This window comes from Schistosoma haematobium, chromosome 7 (genome assembly GCF_000699445.3).
Source record: "Schistosoma haematobium chromosome 7, whole genome shotgun sequence".
NCBI classification, from domain to species: domain Eukaryota; kingdom Metazoa; phylum Platyhelminthes; class Trematoda; order Strigeidida; family Schistosomatidae; genus Schistosoma; species Schistosoma haematobium.
This window is the reverse complement of record NC_067202.1, coordinates 11084653-11106685: the sequence shown is the minus strand read 5'-3', so window position 1 is coordinate 11106685 and position 22033 is coordinate 11084653. Positions and strand designations below refer to the sequence as shown.

The 22033-nt window shown below is 34.1% G+C and overlaps 1 protein-coding gene across 2 annotated transcripts in view; it reads right to left on the bottom strand.

Moving 5' to 3' along the window:
- Positions 1-1920: 1920 nt before the first annotated feature.
- Positions 1921-22033, bottom strand: part of MS3_00009592 (uncharacterized protein) — a 45002-nt gene continuing 24889 nt past the window's right edge. For both annotated transcript variants that reach the window (XM_051217978.1, XM_012941215.3), the window contains 7 exons: positions 19385-19478; positions 17829-17948; positions 15571-15821; positions 9812-9998; positions 7740-7900; positions 4836-5000; positions 1921-2955 (listed from right to left, as the gene is read on the bottom strand). In XM_051217978.1, coding sequence (XP_051064414.1) covers positions 2697-2955; positions 4836-5000; positions 7740-7900; positions 9812-9998; positions 15571-15821; positions 17829-17948; positions 19385-19478 — 1237 coding nt within the window. In that variant the 3' untranslated portion in view covers positions 1921-2696. The remainder of the gene's footprint in view (positions 2956-4835; positions 5001-7739; positions 7901-9811; positions 9999-15570; positions 15822-17828; positions 17949-19384; positions 19479-22033) is intronic.

Sequence of the window (22033 nt, the reverse complement as noted above, 5' to 3'; positions counted from 1 at the left end):
TGTATTTGATGGTTCCAATTAAATTGAGCATTGAGTAGAAATCTAGTATTCAATATATTTTGTTGTTGTATCCCAATGATTAGAAAATTGTATTTTTGACGTTTCATGACTTAACGTAAGCCACTTCTTCAGAGTAAATGAATAACCGGATTAAATTGATACAACTTTTGTTATTTTGAAGTCATTCTCTTTTGTGTTGGAGAATCATTAAAGGTAGGATTTCGCATAGTTGTTTCGTATCAAGCGACTGATCAAATTAATGTTTGGCAAGAAATAATGGTTCTTTTATTCCTGGTGTTCAGGCTGGACATGAATTTTGGTCTCCTTGACTAAGACCATAGAATTTCGTACCATTGATGTATGCTGTGTCTCCGAAACACAGGATCTTAGTGTGGTCATTCACTTGACTTCACCTCGCCAAAACGGGAAGCTGACGAGATACAACCTTCGTTTATCTAGCTACCCGATGGCTAGTTCTCGTGGACTGGCGGATGTAGGCATAGCACAAAGTACGAGGACAGAATAAGCACTAGTGAAATGCGTCCCTGTTAACAGTCGCGTGTATGCTGTTCGGCTCCATAAGAACTTGGAAGGATAGGGACGCATTTTCGTCGTTTGAAGTGAATGGAACATTGAAGTGGGTCCCCCCGACTCTAGTTGAAGTTCAAAAAGCTGTAGCTAATCTGAAACGAGGAAGAACAACTGGTCCAGATGTATTGGCTCCAGAGGTCTTTAAGGACGGTGGACCAGTTTAAGCGATTAGGTTAACTAGTATTTTAGCTAAAATCTGAGAGTTGGACGTAATCCCATCTGACTGGTCACAATCACTGATTGTCCCAATATATAAAAAGGGGTCAAAATCATCCTGTGATTACCATATAGGGATTGGTTTGACCACCATAGCATCTAAAATACTAGCCTTAATAATTATCGGGTGCTTAACAAGGACCTTGAACTGAAAACACGAGAAAATCAGGCTGGCTTCAGACCTGGTCGTGGCTGCACCGACCATATGTTCACCATTCGTCAGATCTTAGAACACAAGCATGTTTATTGACGTCCAACAATGGTGGTCTTCCTTGACTTGAAACAGCATGTGACTCGGTAGACCGCGAAATTCTGTAGGAGTGTCTGTCATTAGAAGACGTACCTCAGAAGTACATAAACCTGTTGAAGGCTCTTTACTAGAACACTGCCAGTCGAGTCAGAGATTATGGCAGACTGTCATCTGCTTTTGCAACCTCAAGTGATGTCCATCAAGGCTGTCCACTTTCTCCATCTGCTTAATTTCATCATAGAAATAACATTTTCGTCGACTGAATTTTCGGCCATTGATCTCCTACCAGGAGGTCCACTTATGGACTTAGAATACGCAGATGATATGGTCCTGTTTGGTGAAGACGCTGATAAAATGCAGTGTCTTTTGGTAGCACTCAGCAACAATGCCAGGATATTCCGGAATGATGGTAAATCAGTTGATGATGTGAATCTTCATCGACTGAGATGGTTGGGCCACGTGTTACGTATGCCTGAACATCGATCACCACAACGCACGATGCTGATAGATTATAGAGAACGTCCTCGGGGCTTTCCGAAAAACCATCGCACGAGTGTTCCTTTTACTACGTAGAAATTCTCGCATATTTTGCTTTGTAGACCTTGGATAAAGTCGATAAATTTTATGCGACGTACGATATTTAGACCGTAGACTAAATTACCAAAGGCAGTGTTTTCTGTTCTCAAATGTTGTCAGTAACTTTGTTGATTCTATACGGAATTTTGTGATGCGTCGAAGATTTTTAAGCGAAGGTGGAAGTTTTTACATGGGCATAAAGATTTTATAATTTGATGTTGGAAGTAGCAGGAGTTGAGACACTCATCAGAAAACTTAAGTTACTTCTCACAATATTTTTCAGCCTATCATCATCAAGTGACACAATGACTCAGAATATTGTACAACTTTTCTCAGTGTCCCATATAAGCTAAGTGCTAAAGAGGGGAATACATAGTTGTTATGGACATTTTTTGTTAAGAGGTATTTTGTGCCATATTAGCATATTATATTAATAACTATGAAATATACCAGTCATATATATGCCTATTTCCTAATTCATTAGATAGATAGCTTAGTTAAACTAAACAATTATTGTTTTAATTAACCAATCGCTATCAATGTTTAAACAGACAGCAGTCAACAAACATACATACAAAGGTGCAACCAAAAAAAAGTGTAGACTAGAAAAGCGGCAACAGCTACAACAAATTTTAAAACAAAACAAACGAAAAAAAGCACAAAAGTTCAACATGACAAGAATAGATGGGTAATCTCAGTTTGTCAATGATCAGGGAAGAAAATACACAAACATTGGAATGATATTGAAAAGAAAAAAAGCTGGAATAAACAACTATCACTGTGTTTTGTTAGACTATGAAGTTGTTATATTGAAAGGTGTTACTTTTCCTTCCTCTCCTGGTCGTCAACCCATCGGGATTAGAATATGAAAAGCAAATAAAAACACATCTCATGATCATCGAAAGACAAGTGAGCTTGAACATGTTGTAAGTAAGTAATGGTCAGGAACAGTCAATGATCGGATAACTATGAAAGCTATTGTTTATTTGTGACAGATATATAATGTAGACAAGAAAAAATGTAACACTATTATAGTTTCTGCTATGAATTATAATTAATTTCTTTAGTAACTTATATTATGTAAACCCCAAGCATAAGCAGTGAATGTTAACAAGCGTTTTGTATTTGATATTGCAGTCATTGTATCTTTATTCATAAATGATTCATTTGTCATAGGACTGATACACGTTATAATATTACCTAATTCAAGGCATTCTATATAACATAATGTCTCTTCATTGGAATCAGTGATACCGGCGGCAATTAACCATTGTTCCAGGGTGTACTGATAAAATATTTGTTCGTAGTGAATTGAATTAATTCTAAATAAAGAAATAAATAACAATAGGAGAGAAATCAAGCTTATAAAATACGGAGAATTTATATTCGAAGTAAGTGAGTCAATTAGTCATATGGAATGTTTGCGCATCGGTCCAAATTGCTGTACCACATTAGCACAGAGAGATAAAATTATCAAGACTAATTTTACAGTAGTGATAATAGCAATCGTGGAAAAGATTAGGTATAACAAGAAGGAAACAAAGTAAAAGACTTCGGAATTCAGTATATAAAGGAAAACCAAGAGCAAATTTACATTTGCCATTATGAAGGATTCTGACTTATATCACCCCAAAACCTTAACCATTGCTTTCGATAATTGCACTGATCTGAACCAGGTAGTTCATGCCTGTTGAAATAGTCCAGTACAACTGTCGATAATTTCACGAGCTAGTGTTATGTATTCGTTTGGTCACGCCTAACTTTCTTCCTATACATCAGACAACATTGACTTCATGGTAGGTCATTGATCGTAAGTAGTACATGTACCAACCACATTAGTTCATCAAGATTCACCACCTCATCAAAAGACTTGCCATCCTTAGTTAGTGCCCTATTGATGACCTTAGTATTGCTCACTCGGTGGTTCGAAAATGCACGACAAATTCTTGGGAGACACATCTCAGCAAATACTAGTAACTTAAGAATGTCCTCTATTCTAACTTTACAATTATATCCAAAGTGATATGAGAAGTAAGTTCACTTAAACAACTTTCCAACTAGAAAATCTGAAAATGGTGAGTGGATCGATATTAAAAGTTGTGAAATACTGCTAAGGCGGTCTCAAGAATAGTCAGATTTTATTAGAACGGTTAAGATCTCTTCTGGAACGATAACTGCTCGCATACTTTCTACCAATTTGATTTTTCGCACGACCTTTGCCCTCTGATTGGTTGTCATGTTTATTTAGTTCGCTAAATTGATACATGCTCGAAGATCATATTCTGCTAGTATAGTAACAACTTTTGCACCCATTTCGTTGAGTTGCTTGTTCTATCACATATATCAAGTTACCTGCAATTCCGTCTTCTTCCTGTCTTAGCCGTTGAGGTTTGATATGTGGAGTATAATTGACTGTTGTCAGTTCCGAATAGAACCTATAGCGTTAGAGAAGCTCAATCGTTTTCGTTCCTAAACCCGTAACATTGTAGGCCGTACTGAACCCTAATAACAAGACACAACAAATACGAGAATGGATTTGTTGGATTGATTGGAGATTGAGGAAAGAAGAAACTTTTGTGTACAAGTGATTTGGCCGGGTATCAAAATTAGTAATGAATTTCATCTAGGAAACATGGGAGATGATGACTGATCACTGAATGTCGTATGTTAGTTGACTTTAGTCGATAGAGCCTTGGTGTGGTTACTACCAGTCAATATGACTTGAATCCACGTGCGCTACACTTTGGTGTGATGTTGTTTCAACTCAATGAACAATCATTAAAAATATTTCAGTCCGACAGGAGATTAATTGTAAGCAAAATAGCTCAATGTTAAGTGGAGTGGGTTTAAATAACATGAGGAGCAATAATTTCATCAAGATTGTACATATGGTTTGTTGATAAGTGTTCCAAGAACAAAGCATAGATTTATAGTTTCTTGTCAATCGAATGCAACTATATAACATAGTTCACATTCCGAACGAATAACTCACTAATGATCAACTATCATTGTTTAATCCAAATGTATAGTGGTAATCCATTCTTTAACTCCTCCTGTAGCGCCTCTAGGGTTACTCTCGGTCCAAAGTTGGATAACGAGGAGGATTGTAGACCGGGTCGACAACCTCATTGATAATAATCATAATAATCAAGTTATTGTAACAACATAAAGACTACATGAAAAAAGTTTTTGTCTTACTTACATTTTCCCAGTACCAATATTTGTTGAACATGATTTTAGATGAAATTTCACAAACTGATTCACTATTTTATCAATTTTATTCTTATCAACAGTTGTCTGATGCAAAGCTTCATTGAAACTTCCATTGAATTGTTTACTGGTGAAATGACTAAACCAACGTGATAAGCTTTATATAGCAACAAGCAATGAATACAATGGAAGAGAGCGAGCGAGAGAGAACGTTAAAAAAAAAGAACGAATACATGTATATATATTATGATTCATTATTATAAGTAAATAAAAGTAAACACTGATTGGTAGGATGATCATGGCTTCAAGTTGCCTACGTGTACTGTTTTATAATTTCAATTAGCATACATTTCATCGAGTATCATCCAAGTGCTAATTCTACAGAGAACGGAGTACTTCATTAATATTTTGGTTAAACCATGTAAGATGATTCTATTCAATTATTTATAAGTAGAATCCAGTTGATTTGCATTCAGCTTAGTAACTTACGATTACTTGGTAATTATGTATAGGTTCACGATAGAAAGTTATGTTACTGTATTACGGAACTATAAAGTGAGTAGGGTTGATGTTAGATGTCGGTGTTATGGCGTACAGTTTTGATAACTTAATGAACCAATTTTCAACTTTTAAAAATGAAAGAAGACCGATAGATGAATTCAATGATATGATGTTTCCAATTGATAGCTGTTTACGAAACTGTATTATTGATTAACTCTAAAATCAATTGAGATTTGATTGTTTAGCCTAACTTTTGTGGATAGTATCAGTAGTGTACTACATAAAAATGATATATCGTTTGATTGTGCTGTGAATATTCATAGATTAAGGTGGTTTTTTGTTTATAAATGTAATAGTCAAATAAACGACAAATGAAAAAGAAGCAATAAAAAACAGAAACATGTACTCAAAAGAAATCATCATTGGAAAAGAAAGTACTCGGAAATATGAAAAAAAAACAGTTCAGATTTTGTCTTATGATGTCCAAATCACATTTGTTACTATTTGAAAAAAAACACAACAACAACTGAATTAGTTATTTACATTTGTTACCCCTCGTGAAAGAGGATAGACCGCCCATCAGTATTCTCCATCGAACCGAATCAATCTTACTAATACCATTGAATCTATATAACTTATTTACCAAATAGATATTCATACACTTGACTAGAATTTAACTGAGCTGATTCTTGAATTACAACAAGTTGTTCGTCAATTGTGGAGAAATTCTTAACTCACACTAATGGTCTATAGTTCATACTGATCATGTATTAAAAGATAGTAAAAGCTTCACGACTAAATCATCTAGCTGAGAGCATATAATTCTAATAAGATGCAATCGAATAACATAGGAACATCATTTAGTCGGATTAAATGTTATGACCCCAATATCGATATTATGTAACATTGTAAATAAAACCATTTTATGGATAGAATAGTTCTTTTTTAATTTTAAGAAAAAATCATTAATCTTAGGCATCATTAGTAAGTGATTAGAAAAAGACTTGGATATTGGTATTTCAATTTAAAGCATAGAAACTATTCACCATAGAGACAGTAAATTATTCCAAGAAATAAGAATTTACAAATTGTTTAGTTGAAAAAGAATAAAACAAACACATTTTTAAATGATGAATTATATAGAGAAAGAATAGTAGGAAGTCGGTGATCTTTGAAGTCAGTTAAGTTGAACAGTTGATATGAAGAGTTCTAAACCATGAATTAACTGAAGCGGTAAAATATGAACCAATGAATACTGAGTCAATATAGCTGAATAATACTTTGTTTTCATTATAAAACGTGAAGAATGGTGTGTTCAATCCAGAATGGTAGAAGAAAAAGCAACAAATGAGGACTAGATGACAATCTGATGATGTCTAGCTTCAAGATAATTGCCCAAATGTTATCGCTATGTCATTAGTAAAACAGAGAGGTCAAGCCGAGAAGTGGCATCAGTTCATGAAGATGTTAACAACTGAACTAAAGTGTATTAGTAGATGTAGACTACTTCGTTGGAGTCGGTGCAGTTATGGTAACCAATAATTGGAAACGTTGGGTGACTTGACTCAGGAAAAGCCTTAATAGTGTAGATATATCCAATTTTTATATTCTCTTAGATTTTTAGTTTCAAAATTATCTCATACTTTTTATTTCGTGAATTTGTTCTTTCTTATTGGATCGTATTGTCCATTTCTTATAACCACTGATATTGATAATTTCATCTTGTTTTAATGATATGATGTAGTAATTTGAATAGATACATGTATGTAGCAGTTTATAAGTTCCTTTTAACTGTCTTTTGAAAAACTCAGTTTGACAGAATTAGATATTCGTTTGCAACCGTGCATATTTCCATGGGACAGACTATGTGGTGATAGTTTAAATAAAAATCGATCAAATGGGATCCAGACAGATTTTCCCGAAATAACGAAATCAAAATTCATGAGATTGCAATTGATACTCTTAGCTTAAAAACTGCTATACTAAGTAAAGTTTCAACCACTGAATAATACAACATGTCACTTCACATGACTATTAAGTCATACAAACAGCCACATACTTTTAGTCTCAACACTTTTAAAAACAAAGTGTCACATCACAGATCAACTTTGGTCAAACGACCATTGAGCACCAGAAAGCACTGGACAACTGAAAGGTTGTGGGTGAGCATCACCAAGGAGTCTCTGATCGGGATGAAACAGTTGTCCAGTTTTCGGTGGTTATCTAATTAAAATCAATCAGTGGTGTGAAACTATATATTCAACAATCTCCACAACATTTCGTTATAGATTTCAAATATGAAGAAATGTAGAACAAGTACAACTAGTACTACATTCATGATGTAGGGTCAGAAAGTAAGTAAGTAAGTAGAAAGCGGTAAGGTGTTTATACTTACAAACGTTTTATCGGTGCAATAAACAAATCTGCATCCAGACCAAATAATGCAAATAAAACTACACCTTGACCAAAATTAAAAGAACCATCCAAAAATTCGAGAACTATGTAAACACCTGTTGGAGCATCATGTACAAGCCTCCAAGTACACAGACAAATACCCTAAAAAGAGAAGAAAAGAGATAAGAATGAACATAGTGGGATCTCATCTGCTCAAAATGACGAAACCTATCATAAACAGATAATAACGTTTAATGTGATGATTAGAATAAGTAAGCTGATGTGATTCACAAAATAACATTGTGAACGAAGCTGGGAAATTTACGATTCAATGAACTCCTAACAAAATACAAGTCTTTTGCTGTTACCTACCGTATATAACTCAAAACTGTTTAGATTCATACCATTCAATAATTAAATATTTCGCACCAATTAAAATGAAGGTCATTTGCTTTGGAGTAATATGTGTCGCAGTTGTTCTACAACAGCTGAAGATGTTGTCAAGCTTAAATATCATATTTCATTCATATTCACTCTTTAACTTAATTATGCATTTAGAAATATGTGTAGCGACAAAAATGTGAATAAATGTCTAACAATAATAATTTTGAAAATATAGCCAGACATAGGGATCTGAGGAAAATCTGATCTTATCTGAGCTGCCAGCTGCAGAAGACGAACGTAAAAATAGATAAAAAAATAAACGAAAAGAAAATACTAATATCCAATACAGTGGAGAATTACCAACGTAAGGAACTATAGTTCAAAACAAATATATGTAACCAATGGATGAAATGATATCAAGCTCAAAATGACAAATAAACGTGGTTACACACCACCGTAATTTTTTTGTTATATCATTTAACTTCAGATTCTCATAAAAAACGATCAGTATTTCAAGAAGATTAGGTAATTTGATTGAAATCATGATCCAACCAACATTAGAACATTGAAAAACTGGAAGCACTGGACGACCGTTTTGTCCTAGTATGGGGCTCCTCAGGAGTACGCATTTGAAGTGAATCCAGCGCCCCCTTTCTCGCGCGAACGCTTAAATTCTAGATCACTGAGCTGACATTAATTGGTATTAATGTCTAACTCCGACTAGTCCGCAATATTGTGTGACCATCTTCCATTGTCTTCAGTGGATAAATGTCTTACGCTCGACACGGTTGGACCTCACTGGTCACGGCTGCTCATTAGAACTCTCAGAATACTCTCTCAAAGCTAGTCACTAATCAGAACATAATAATTTTAGTATGGGGTTGTGGAAATTGATCGGTTGATGATTTCAATCTCTACAACCCTACATTAAAGATGTTTATTTTTTCAACAAACTATGCTGTCGTTTTTGTTCACTTCACTTCTAATGCTATAACACTTCAAAAAAATCTAAACGTTTACTGCAACTCGGTAAGGGTTAATGTATCTGGTGCTGAATTAAGCTTACTGAATGAGGTCTGAATATACCAATCACTCATGAAGTGACTGAAATAAGATTTCTAACACAAGATTGTTTCAATGATTGGAAGTCAAACAGAACAGTAAATAGATTGTAAGTCGTATGGTAAAAAAACGTTTAATCAGATCGATTTTTTTGAACAGATTGTATTTTGTTACCCTGTAGTTAGAAAACCTGTTTTGATTTTAATACAAACCGTGAAGCTATAAAAAATGAATCACTCAATGTTCTTACACTCCTAACATATAAACAGACATACACTTCAAGTGGTTAGAGACAAGGATGAGGAAATCTTACTTGGTGTTAATCACGATCGATAATAGTGAATTAACGAGTTATACTTAAATAGTATAATGGTGAGTAGATCCTGGCAACAAGCCTCTACATGCAATTCTAGTTCTAGAGAGACGCTTTAACTAGTGGAGTTCAGCCACGTCAGGTGCAAAACAGTTATCCACTGCAGACAATAGGAGATGGTCGCACAATGCTACAAATCAATTGGAGTTAAACATATACAACATTAAATTTTGGATTAGGTTATGTTTGTCTCAGTAGTTAATCAACTGAAACATACGCACATACATACATTGATAACATGAAAGTAAACTTACAAGAAACATTGTAACTAATATTAATATTAAGAATATCACATGTTTATGATGTGGAGGTTTATTGTTTCCCTGGGCATGAACATTATCCAACTCAAGTCCTAAAGAAATTTGTTGAGTTATTGGATGCGTAGCTGATGTTGACGATATCATGGAAGGTTGATCTGTTTCACAATATCGTGCAAGAATTCTAGACAGATAATGAATAAACAAAGAGAAAAAAATGATAATAATTCAAACTCATCAATTTACTACATGCAGTACCTTTCAAGTTTATCCATAGAAAAGAAATGAAAATAAACAGAAATGCCAAATAATGTTAAATGGGAGGGGGAGTTTGTAGAGATTGTAGTAATTCAATTGTTAAATCCATGAGTCGATTTAAGTTAGGCCACCATGGTATTGTGGACAGCAAAGTCAACTTTGAAAAGGTCTTCATAACGCCTGAACCAAGTATCAAATGTAATATTGGCATCAGGATCATAAAGAAATTCTGAAATAGTACTGATAATACCATCAACTGATTGAGGGATTGTCGGTGTAATTGGGACTCGAGAAGATATGTGCGCCTGAGTAATCATCCCCATCAGCTTCAGCTGTTGTTCGAACAATTATTCTAATTTGGCTGGATCCATAGTTAGTCACCAACTTGTTTGCTAAATCTCCGTCGCCAAATTATTGTGGATCGCGAGGTGGATACTCTAATTTCTACCGACTGATCAACTTCAGATATCCCAGTACGACCCCAATACTGTTCCCCAATCTCCAATATATCAGAAGACGAACCGTAGATGAAAATTGTTTATGGGGTCAGGAGAAGAATAAGAATGCATATTTATACAGTTAGGACTACCGTGAATATTGACCAACAGGAAAATGACACCATTTCATGTTCAAGGATAGCATTAGACGTAACAGGATATTTTTTTTGAATATCCCAACACATAAAAAATCTGGAAGCACTGGATGGTCGTTTCTTCATAGTATAGGACTCCGTCCAATGCTTCCAGATTTTCCATGGTGGTCTAACTTAAATCGACTCATGAATTCAACTATTAATGTTGAATTTCATTTTTTTCTTCCTAAAAGGAAAATATTCTCTAAAACAAACAACAACAGGAAGCCAATTAGAAATATGAATTTATTTGATCGGTATAATTGTATTCTACTTCCTGTAACATATTCTTTTTTAATATAAACATGTATACAATGATTTTCATTGCTTGTCGTCAACTTCCACGTTTTCTAGCATTATATTGAAAACTATGCTGATTTGAATTGATATGGTTGTTGTTTTTTTCTTCTTTATTACGTAATTCATAGAATGAATGAGTTGATGTTTAGTTCTTATCTCTTAAGTGGTAGTAATTTTATACAACCATTGAAAAAAAAAACAACTTCAAGTAATACAAACATTTCTTTATCTGTAGTTAGGAAAGCCTGTTTTAAATAATAAACTCTAGTGTTTATTAAGTTAAATAATCGTAGGCATCATGAATGAAAAATCTTACGTTATTATAGATTGACTCTATTGAGGTCAACAAGATTTACTTTTTTTATTAGTTAGTTCTTGAGTTAGATTCCGTGTGGTGAGTGCATTATAAAATACGTTGACCAGGTGATCGATAGTTTAATGTATCCATCAAATTGAACTAGTACAACGAACTACACTTTAACAAATTTTCTAGATAAAACTGGTTGGGTATATATGTAAGTCTATTTTCCGATACCCATCAGTCATAATTCTTGCACGGCGATGAGAAATATGTACGATTATGTTTCTCCTACAGCATTACATAGGTCAATAGTTTCGATTAATGTTGTACATAACAAATGTTACCAGTTTGTAAGTTTTCTTTTACTTTACTAACTAAGAGCATAAAAAATATCAGTATTATTTACATTAGTATTGGAAATAGTAGTTACTAGGTGAAGAAGAAGCTGTACCTCACTTCTGGGACTTTTGATTTCATGTTTGTCTAGTCCTTTGGCGCTATTCAAATTTTTTTCAGTCTACATGGCTCAACATCGAGTGCACCATGTCGAGGTGTTAGACAGACGAAGATAGTCAACAGCAAGTCCTGGACATCGGTTTCATGTTAGTTGGAAATATACAAACATGACACTGTTTACGAGTCAGTGATCAAACAATTTATGTATCTCGCCTAGAGTTACTAGAAGAACTTAGGAAACCGAATCAAGCGTTCAGTAAGAATATTTAGAAGTCAGTCATCGCCTAAATAGTTCACTGGTAACGTCTCAGACTAAGAAACTAGGCGGCAAGTGTTAGAACTGTGAACCGAGCATCAATTTCTTTATTACTTCAGGTATACCTTCCTGATGGGTATCGACTAATATCAAACTTGGGTTCAAGGTTTCCTGTTAACTATCTTTAAACATCTAACATTGTCATGTGCATGCTAGTATGTAAATCACCACATATTACGGGGAATTTCATTTGATGTTGAAAGCAAACAAGAGATCGCTGAATTCAGATTTTTAGAAATCACTAATCAAAGTGTATCTGTGATCTTGAGACGATAAATTTTTTATAAGTAAACATTTACTAAAACTTGCACAAAATTCAAACACTGTATATAAGACATGAAACAAAAAAAACTCAACGATTGAAATTAGTTGCTAGTTCCAATGTTTCCTAGGGAGGTCTGATTTGATCTTACTTGAAGAGAATATTATAGAAATTATCAAAGATATATAATATGATAGGGAAAAACATTATTTTCGATTATACAATAGTCCAATTATGTCCAGATGTTGGGATATTCAGTAAAAATATCCCAAAAATTATTCTGTTAAGCCTAATGCTATCCTTGGACATGAAATGGTATCATCCCATCGGTCAATATTCATTTAACGTGTCATTTTCCTACTGGTCAATATTGTACAATGTTATTTTCTATTTTATGGTATGATGTGGTCTGCTTGATTAGTATATAAACAGAGTGTGTTTGAGATATAGCGATTCATATATCCGAGGCTGGACTCAACCAGCTGGGCTAGACAGGGAAGCGGGACCAATCAGAACCCTAGGCCGTTCTACGTGTTTGCGCGTCTTTGGTCCGATCAATAATTCGCTACCCTCTAATCAGCAGCATTTTCACGTCATAACACCAGATATAAATGCTTTTTTTATTTTACGAATGCTAATTGATATAAAATGTGCTTAATTTGGGACTTCTGTAGAGATTCATATAATTTATAGGTGATATATGTCTCAGTTGGGGTGCCGCTGAAAATCAAGAGGCATTGCACAACTGTTTCATTCTAGTATGGGACTCCTTAGCAATATACTCCGAAGACCCCACTAAAGATCAAGTTCAGGATTTCAAGGTCGTGGTATCAGTACCTAACCGTTTGATCACTGAATTGGCATTCAATGGTATGCTTTTCAAACTTTAATCAATTTGCGATATATCGTGATGATTATTCAGATGGTTTACCCACTACAACTTCAAAAAATTCATCTCAAAGTAAGTCATTAGAGAGCTCAGAACTATTGTTTTTTTATAATTTGTGGCCGACTGAGCCCTGTTAATGTATAACGTAACGATACCGTCAATTAGTGAGCAGTGAATTATCGATCGAACCAGTGACGCATAAAACACGTACGAGCAGTCTACAGTCCTTATTGGTCCTGCTTTCCGCCTAGCCCAGTCAGTTAAGTCCAGAATACAAATCTCAGTCTCTGCGATATGAATTATTTATTTCAAACATACTCGGTTTATATACCAACCAGGCAGACCACATCGTACCAGTAAAATATGAAACAACATTTGTACAAGAATTAGCCAAATATGGCTGTGAATGAGGGAGGTAGTAATTAATAGACAGGCCATAACTCAAGAATGGTAAATCGTATAGTAACAGTCTATGGGTCAAATTAAAGCTTATAATAAGAGAGACATGAGTATGAACAGTCTAGTAACTTAATAATTAGACGATAAAAATATACGCATAGTATTGGTTCATAAATGGATCCCAAAAGTTATCATTCATTGTTCTCATCGGGGCATAACATTTTTAATTTGGGGTTTTTGTGAAGGTTTATCTAATTTGCACGTGGTATTCATGGTAGATTTACTTAAATGTGTCTAAATTACAGTATGTGACGTTACAAAGGTCATTTCTATATAACACTACAGTGATCATTTGATTTATGATCAAAGTCAAGTTAATCCATTTGTCCACTATAAAATTGAAGTTTGGTAGAAATAAACATGAACTGTCTCGAAAAACATACGTAAATAAGTAAATACTTATCAGTATTTAGTGTATTGTGTTAGTGAAAGGTTGTGAAAAACTTCTCTAATTATGATAAATAAATCCACATGGCTGTTTTTAACGATGACAATTTTAGTGTTTAATGTAGAAATAATTATGAAAGTTCATTATTATAATGATGTTTTATTCTATTCAATAATCAATAACTGAACAAAGTATAATTCTTTACACTGGGTCCCATCAATTCAACTTAAGATCATGATCTTAACCATTGAAATTACTATAATATCCACAAAACCCATCTGATATTAATCAACATATGCTCACTAGTGATTGGCTTCACGAGGTATATCCTGGAGTTCTAGTGAGAAGTAGTGACCAGTGGAGTTCAACCAGGTTTGTTGTGAGATAGTAACTCACTGAAGACAATGGTGGATGTGTCGCTCAATTTCGTGGATTAGTTGAAGTTAGACATTAACACCGTTGGATGCCAGCTCAGTGGCCTAGTGGTTATATATATATATATATATATATATCATATTAACTCCGCCTGGAGTCCCTCCGGGGGCTACTGCCGGTCCCAAGCCAGGATAAAGGAGGAGGGTTGGGCATGGGGTTAGCGTCCCCATCCCGTAGAAAACTAACTCGCTAAAAAAACACTAAAATGCTATATTCATATTCCTTTTATTATGAACTTCAATTTGACTTATTGACTACTTATTTTACGACTTACGGTTCTTAAGTTATTACTAATTTATTAGTTGCAGTCTCTGACAATCATAGAAACTTTTGGCTTGATTAAGTATAATTGTTATTTCCTATTTTGTGGTTTGATGTCGTCTGGTTTGTTTGTATATAAGCTAATTGTGTCTGAAATACATGATTCATACAATGGAAGCTGATATTGGTGTTCTGGATTTAACAGATATGGCTAGATGAGAAAGGCCAATAAGGACTACAGGCTGCTCGTACGGGTCAACGCCTCATTGGTTTAGCACAGCACTAAGATTGTATAAGTCGTGTTAGTTAACAGACCACAAGTCATAACACAAACCATTGGTGCAGATGGGCTCCATGATCATGAGAAAACAATTGACGTATGAATTTATTGTTGGTCACCGGCTACCATGAGACTTCATTTCCTAACGTTGCTCTATTGCCTTGTGGTTCAGATGTCTAGGTCAATGACCCAATGACCGGTTCCCTAAGAAAACCACCTGCTTCAGTTTGGTTGCCCGGTCAATATCCCAGCCCTAACACAACTTCTGTGTTGCCTATATATATTTCGGTGTACTTTTGTACTAATGTTTTTGTGTTTAAATAAGTAATCTGATTACACAACTGGATTTGTCTAAAAAATATGTGCGAAATTCAGACGGGGAGTTATAAAAATTGGAGTTAGACTGAACTTAGTAAACGACACATCTTAGGATAGAAAAGACGACATAAAAAATGAAAAAGACAGGAAACTTTCTCTACACATTTCATTAAATCAGGAAGTATTCTGCAATACAACTTACTTGGCACATTCTTTTCGTTGTTTCTTGTCACATTGATTACAGAATTTCGCAGAATCACATGACTGTGGAATTTGTGAATTTCTACAACTTAGTAACTCGGAATCATCACTGTTTCTAGTGATTCGATAACTGTCTGTAATGATTGAATTACTCGGAGAAGTTTGTTGAGACTGTTGTGTTTGATCGGTATCATTTTTGTCAAAATCGTTGAAATTTCGACAAAGTTGTGAACGACATATTCCTTCTGCTACCTATAAAAAATGTGAACTAATGAAAACTGGCTAGAACTGACGAAAATGATCGAGCTTGTTCATAGAATTATAATGAATTGAAAGCTCTACTAACAGATGCGGATAGCTGAAAATACACTGATTGGCCATTGGATGGTTATCAATGCCATGATTGACTAGTCCTGTAATACTGATTGAATTCTGTTGATAAAGTTACAATGTTAACACTAAATTAGGTGACTCAAGATTGTGGTGCACTTTATTTCATGTTAACTGGTTGTTAGACGCCACGCGAAGAAAGCCCTACTTGACTTATATTCTGGACTAGTCAGCTCTCGTCAGTAAGGTGCACTTAAAATATTGAGTGAACCGATGCTTTGTATGTAATTTAAACCCACATCGCTCAATGTCATAGTCAAAGGTGTTACTGTAATGAACGGAGATTTACTGAGAGTAAACCAATTTATTATATTAAGCAATATCACATTGTGTTTGTAAAATATGAAAACATTACATTGAATACACCATTTACACATCTTCCTTGAATTATCGCTTACACGTTCCATCATTCTTTTATTCCTGTTGCTAGTCGAACTTTTTCTGCTTTCATTTCTTTTCCCCTCATGTTCCGCTTGTCAGTAAGAATCCTACTTCCGATTCTCGATATATACTACTTATATCTGTCTACATAAGTAGCACACACCACATTACTGCTATGTCATTCAGGTCGAGATTAAGATATTTGCGCTAATCGCTGACTAGATGGATAAAAGTGTTAAGCGTTCAACATTATCAACAGCAAAGAAAATGTTATATTTTCTAGTTAGAATCATCTTAATAACAGAATTCTCGTTTATTTAAAGGTTGAATTGAAACAGAAATTTATAAACAATATGATTGACTTTGATTATTAGATCGATTCGTTCTAGGGGATGGCAAGACGCGCTGCATATAGTATAATTCACTGATCAAATTACAGATGTAATTATTGAGAGAATTATTTTGATATTCTAAACCAATACTATGAAGGAGTGAATATATTAAACTACTGTCTTTTTTCAAACCTGACATGAACATCATTGTTTTAGGAAAAATGTAGAACACAAATTGTTGTCATAAAGTTCCTATTGATGTAGAATCAGTCTACCAGTCAGTTGTTTATGGACGATCTAAGACCTGGCATGATTATAGATTAGTACAAGTAGTCAAATCATATATATATATATATATATATATATATATATATATATATATATATATATATAATTTGAAAAGGAATTTAACAGGGGGATAAGTAGCATGAAATTACATAATAACTCGAGAATGAGTAAATTTACATAGATGAGACCGGTTCTGAACCATGTTGCTGTCTGTAGTCTGCAAACACTGATTACATGTGTCCCAAGCAAGAACATTTTGACCTTCCAATACAATTCAAACTAACAATCAATGACATCATGCCTCGTTTAGTCGCTCTCAATTAATTATCAATCTACGTCTACAACAACCAACAATTTGTGCCAAGGGAGTCGGCGTTTGTGGTATAAGTTGTTAAACATTCCCCATCCGCCTCGAATTACAGAAATTCATCGTCTCATCAATCGATTTTCAAACTTTACCTAGTACCATATGGTTTACTCTAGCAATGCTCACTTGTTGGTTTCATCAACATGCATGAGTTATGTGTCGGAGATATTTAAAATCGAACACTAGTCACCTTCATGTATGTCCTCCACTTTCAAAGGTAATGAAGTTTCATAACCATGAAGTAGAAGATAGTAAATAAACACTGATAAAAATGTTCGTATTAAGTAGAAAAATACAAGTGAGAGAACGTCAAACAACAAAGTCACTAATACCAAGTTGAATTCCACACGGAGCACCAGTTTCTTCAAGACTGTATGGTACATCTTCCTGAAAACGGTCAACTATCATGACCCCTAGGTAAAACTGTCTCATATCACCTAGTATTGGTGACAATAATAATAATAATAACAATAATAATAATAATAATATACGATAACTTACATCTGGTGATGCTTTAATCTCATAACAATCTTGCACAGGAACATCGATTCGTATAAAACTGATTAAACAGGCTAAAGTACCAGATGCATTAACTATCAAAACTACGATTGATATAATCAGCTGATTTTTTATTCAAACAAGAAAACAAAACAGTGTTAAGATCTCAATTTCAATGATAATTGAAAAAAGAGAATAAAAAATTGCAAACATGATCTCATAAACGATGCCATTCGTTTTTACCATAGATTTATGTGTGAGTTACAATACTACTGAAATGACTGTTTAGGATTAGTTTACAACGAATAAATAATGCTAATGCGCGTTATGTGTCATGAATTGACCGAGGTTACTAGGTGTAAACTATAGTGATTAAGACACAGAATGATCGAGACGTATTACAGTGGCCATTAAAAGATTCGAAAATTCATCCTGACACAAAATCCTCGAAATTTATCTTTTAATGATACAGTCCTCATTATCTAACATTAGCTATCAATGTTTTAAAATATTAAAATCTCGATCCGATTATTATATCACTTAAGTTGGAAAAGTAAGTCGAGAGTATGAAATTACATCAGGTCAATTTAAATGTTTGATTTTTATCTGCGGATTAAAGAATCCAGAAGTTGTTGATGTCCGCACCATAATTTTAATGAGCATTGAGCAGGAACGTAACATGACTTTACAAATGGTCACAGTCAAACGTCAACGTTTGTTACATCTCAAACATGATACCGCGATGGTGCAACTTTCAGATTTCAAATTAGTGAATCCAATCCAATCCTCAAAGCCTTCTAAACAAAACACAGTAAGCGGACAACAACCTGCTGGCAAATCATCAACATGTTGGTTTTGTTGAGTATAGGATTTTGTCAACTTGTGACCGTTTAGAAATTACAAGTGCCGCAATTTTCATCGCATTGGTCATAAAGAAGGTCAATGTTCATCAAAATAAACGCCAGTCAAAATGTCGTAGCGTAAATGTGAAGCGACGTTCACAGAGTCCAATCAAGAGTACGTTTGAGTTTCAAAGTTGAATTTCAAAGTAAACGGAAGTATGTAAGTTTATTAGTGAGTGGAAAACCTAGTTGTCTTCAGTTAGATAAGGTTCCCGATATTACATTGATTTCCGAAAAATATGTGCTGTAAGCTAAGGTATCCATGCATTCAACCAATCGAACATGTTTCCCGAAATGCCTCAGGAGATATAGTGAAGCTAGCAGAAGTCAAATGCGTGGTGCAATTCATAAAACACAAATCCGATGGCGTTTGACATCTGAATAATCGACATGATTTGGATTTATTAGGGTTAGAGTAGATCGAAAAGATTGATCATTTGAATAGCTTATTAAATGAAGTATATTCTCACAAGCCTTCCTCCGAACTTATTCAAAATTCTCATAATGATTTCAAGTCAATAAGCATTAATTAGCATGAAAATCAGATTTAGGAGCCCCTACTGATTTTTTCCAACCGTCTATCATCGTAATCGATACTTAACTAGCTATTACTATGAGCGAGTTAGAGAAACAATTATCGAAAAACATTCCACTTACTTGATTAGTACCACATTGAAAAATCGGATCGATATCTTTCACCATATGACCAAATGATGTTAACAGTAGTAGGCCAGTGACAACTGCAGGTGTTCTACAAATCAAGATTAACCAATACAATAATCTTCGCACATCGAATAACTGTAAATTCGAGAGTAAGCGCAAAATAAGTTTACGACCAAATCGTAACAGCATGAAATTAGATGCACAGAAATTGGATCAAGATATATGACTGAGGTCTTCAATAATCAGTAACTAATCAAACTGAATTTTTTAACGTATACTGTAAGATAGATAGAATTTATACTCAGAACACAAGAAAGCAGAAGGCAAGCAAATAATGATTGAAAAGATAGAAGTTATTCAAATGATTCGATATAAATGAGACTATGAAAATGCTAAAGATATATATAGAAATAGTAATTTGGTATATATATTTTTTAATTGAGGTAAGACATCATTCAAAAAAGACAATTCTTAAACTAAAGATCTATATGTAACGATTGAGTATTCGACTTACATTTATAGAATACAAACACTCAAGTCTCATTTCAACAAGATCGATAGAATTTGATTATTACGGATATTCATCAATATAAGAACGAATAGTTTGACAAAAACTGGTCGCCAAGAATAGGGAAGTCATTATACATGTGACAACTATATTTGAAATAAACTCAGTGATTGAAATCTAGAATAATTCCAAGATTTCGTCCAAAAAACTTGTCTAGACTTCTTCAGGGTAATAATCAAAATCATCAAATATCTAGCGCTTAACAATCAAATCAAATCTATACTGTGCTAAGCCAATCATGTTTGGATGTTGATCTCAGTAAACAGAATAACATAAGTCACATAGAAAGTTCACGATGTGAAAATAAATGACCTAACAAGTTGAGTGTGTATGTATGTGTAAGATTGAGTTATTAATAGTTGAGATTACGTGTTAATATGTTTTTATATGAAGGGAAAATAACAAAATAAAAGTGCAAGGTGAAGGTTGAAAATTTGTTTCTGAATCATTGATGTGCATGTAAAATGAAAATCATCAGATATCGATAGCTTTAATCGACTAATGAATTCAACTATTAAATTGCTAAAACCTTCACAAAAACCTCTTCTGATAAAACACATAATCGTATTGCTAAAAATAACCAACATTAAATTCAGTCAGAATAACAGTGCGTGTGAAATAAACAGGTTGCATAAAGAATGGGTCCAATTACTTGTTTACGAACATTTGCCAAGTAGTCGCTAGTTGAATACAATCCTTTCGGTTCAAACTGTTCTTATTCGCCCATATATACAGCACTTCTGCTGTCAATCTTTCTTTATGGGTGTTAAAACCTTTCTGAAGTGTTTTGGTCCCTTTAAAATTAATCTTGGGTCCTGTTCCCAACGCATGTAACGCTATCGCCGACTTATTCTCAAGTTTCTTTAAATCAACCGAGGATTTGAGGACATTTTTCAAACATTGTTTGTCTTCCTTCTTCACCTTCAGTTGTCTAGAAGTTTCTCCCACATAAGCTTCATTACAATCATGGCAGCTGATCTCATAAACAATATTCTGTCGTTCTTCCTCTGAGAACCTATCCTTAACTTTCACTAATGCTGATCTTATGGTGTCACAATTCCGAAGATACACTCTTATATCATGCTTGTTTAGAATCCTCTTGATTTCTTCCGATGTTTCACTAGGGTGTGGGATGACCACGGTAGACTTCCAATCTTTCGATATACATTCTAGTTTAGTTTTTCTTTCATTTCTAATAATCCTCTTTAAAAATTCTTTGGGTGTAGTTGTTATCCCTAAGTGTAGACAAAACTCTATTCAATTCAACCTGGTGGTAATGCTTCGTTTGGATTACACGAAGAGTATTATTCTCCTTCGAGATTGAAGATATACTGCGCTGTCAGGTATGTCAAACATTAGAACGATGCTCGTTGTTACGTGCTTACAAAGTCATCTCACAGCTAAGAATGTAGCATTCTAATCTTGATCCACTTTTAAGTATGATTCTCAAAAGACGTGATCAGACAAAATGAACATTACTTTTCAGTCAAAATTTCCAACCAATTACTGTTTCATTTAATGAATAACTAGTTAACTATAAGCAAGTAAATTCATAGACAACTTCAATACAATCTATACAAAGATGAGTTTCATCTAAGAAATTAGATCGATTGGATAATATGTACCTTTATCTTTAAGAAGAAACATGCAAAGTTGAACACTATGCATTCAACGAAACAAGAACTGACCAGACGAGAATCAAGTTTAAAGAAATTTAGTGACTTTATGTTACTAATTAGGAAGAATTGCATGATCGTTTCATTAGGAATAAAGGATTCCTCAACAGTAGTTCCCATTCAAAACTACTCTACCACACATAGAACCGAAGATTACTGACTCATTATTTTTAGATTGTTGAAATGGAATCATATAACGATTTACATTCTTCGATTATTTCCTCTGTTTGTAACGTAGCTTCACTGTTGTTCACAATATCGCTGAACTTCACATCATCATTTTCCCAGTATTATCATATATTCTAATCAATGTCGACCTATTTTATAGATGACTTCAAAGGAGTAATTGTAAATGAGGGAATCACAAGTAAAAAATGTTTGTCAACATAAGTAGTATAT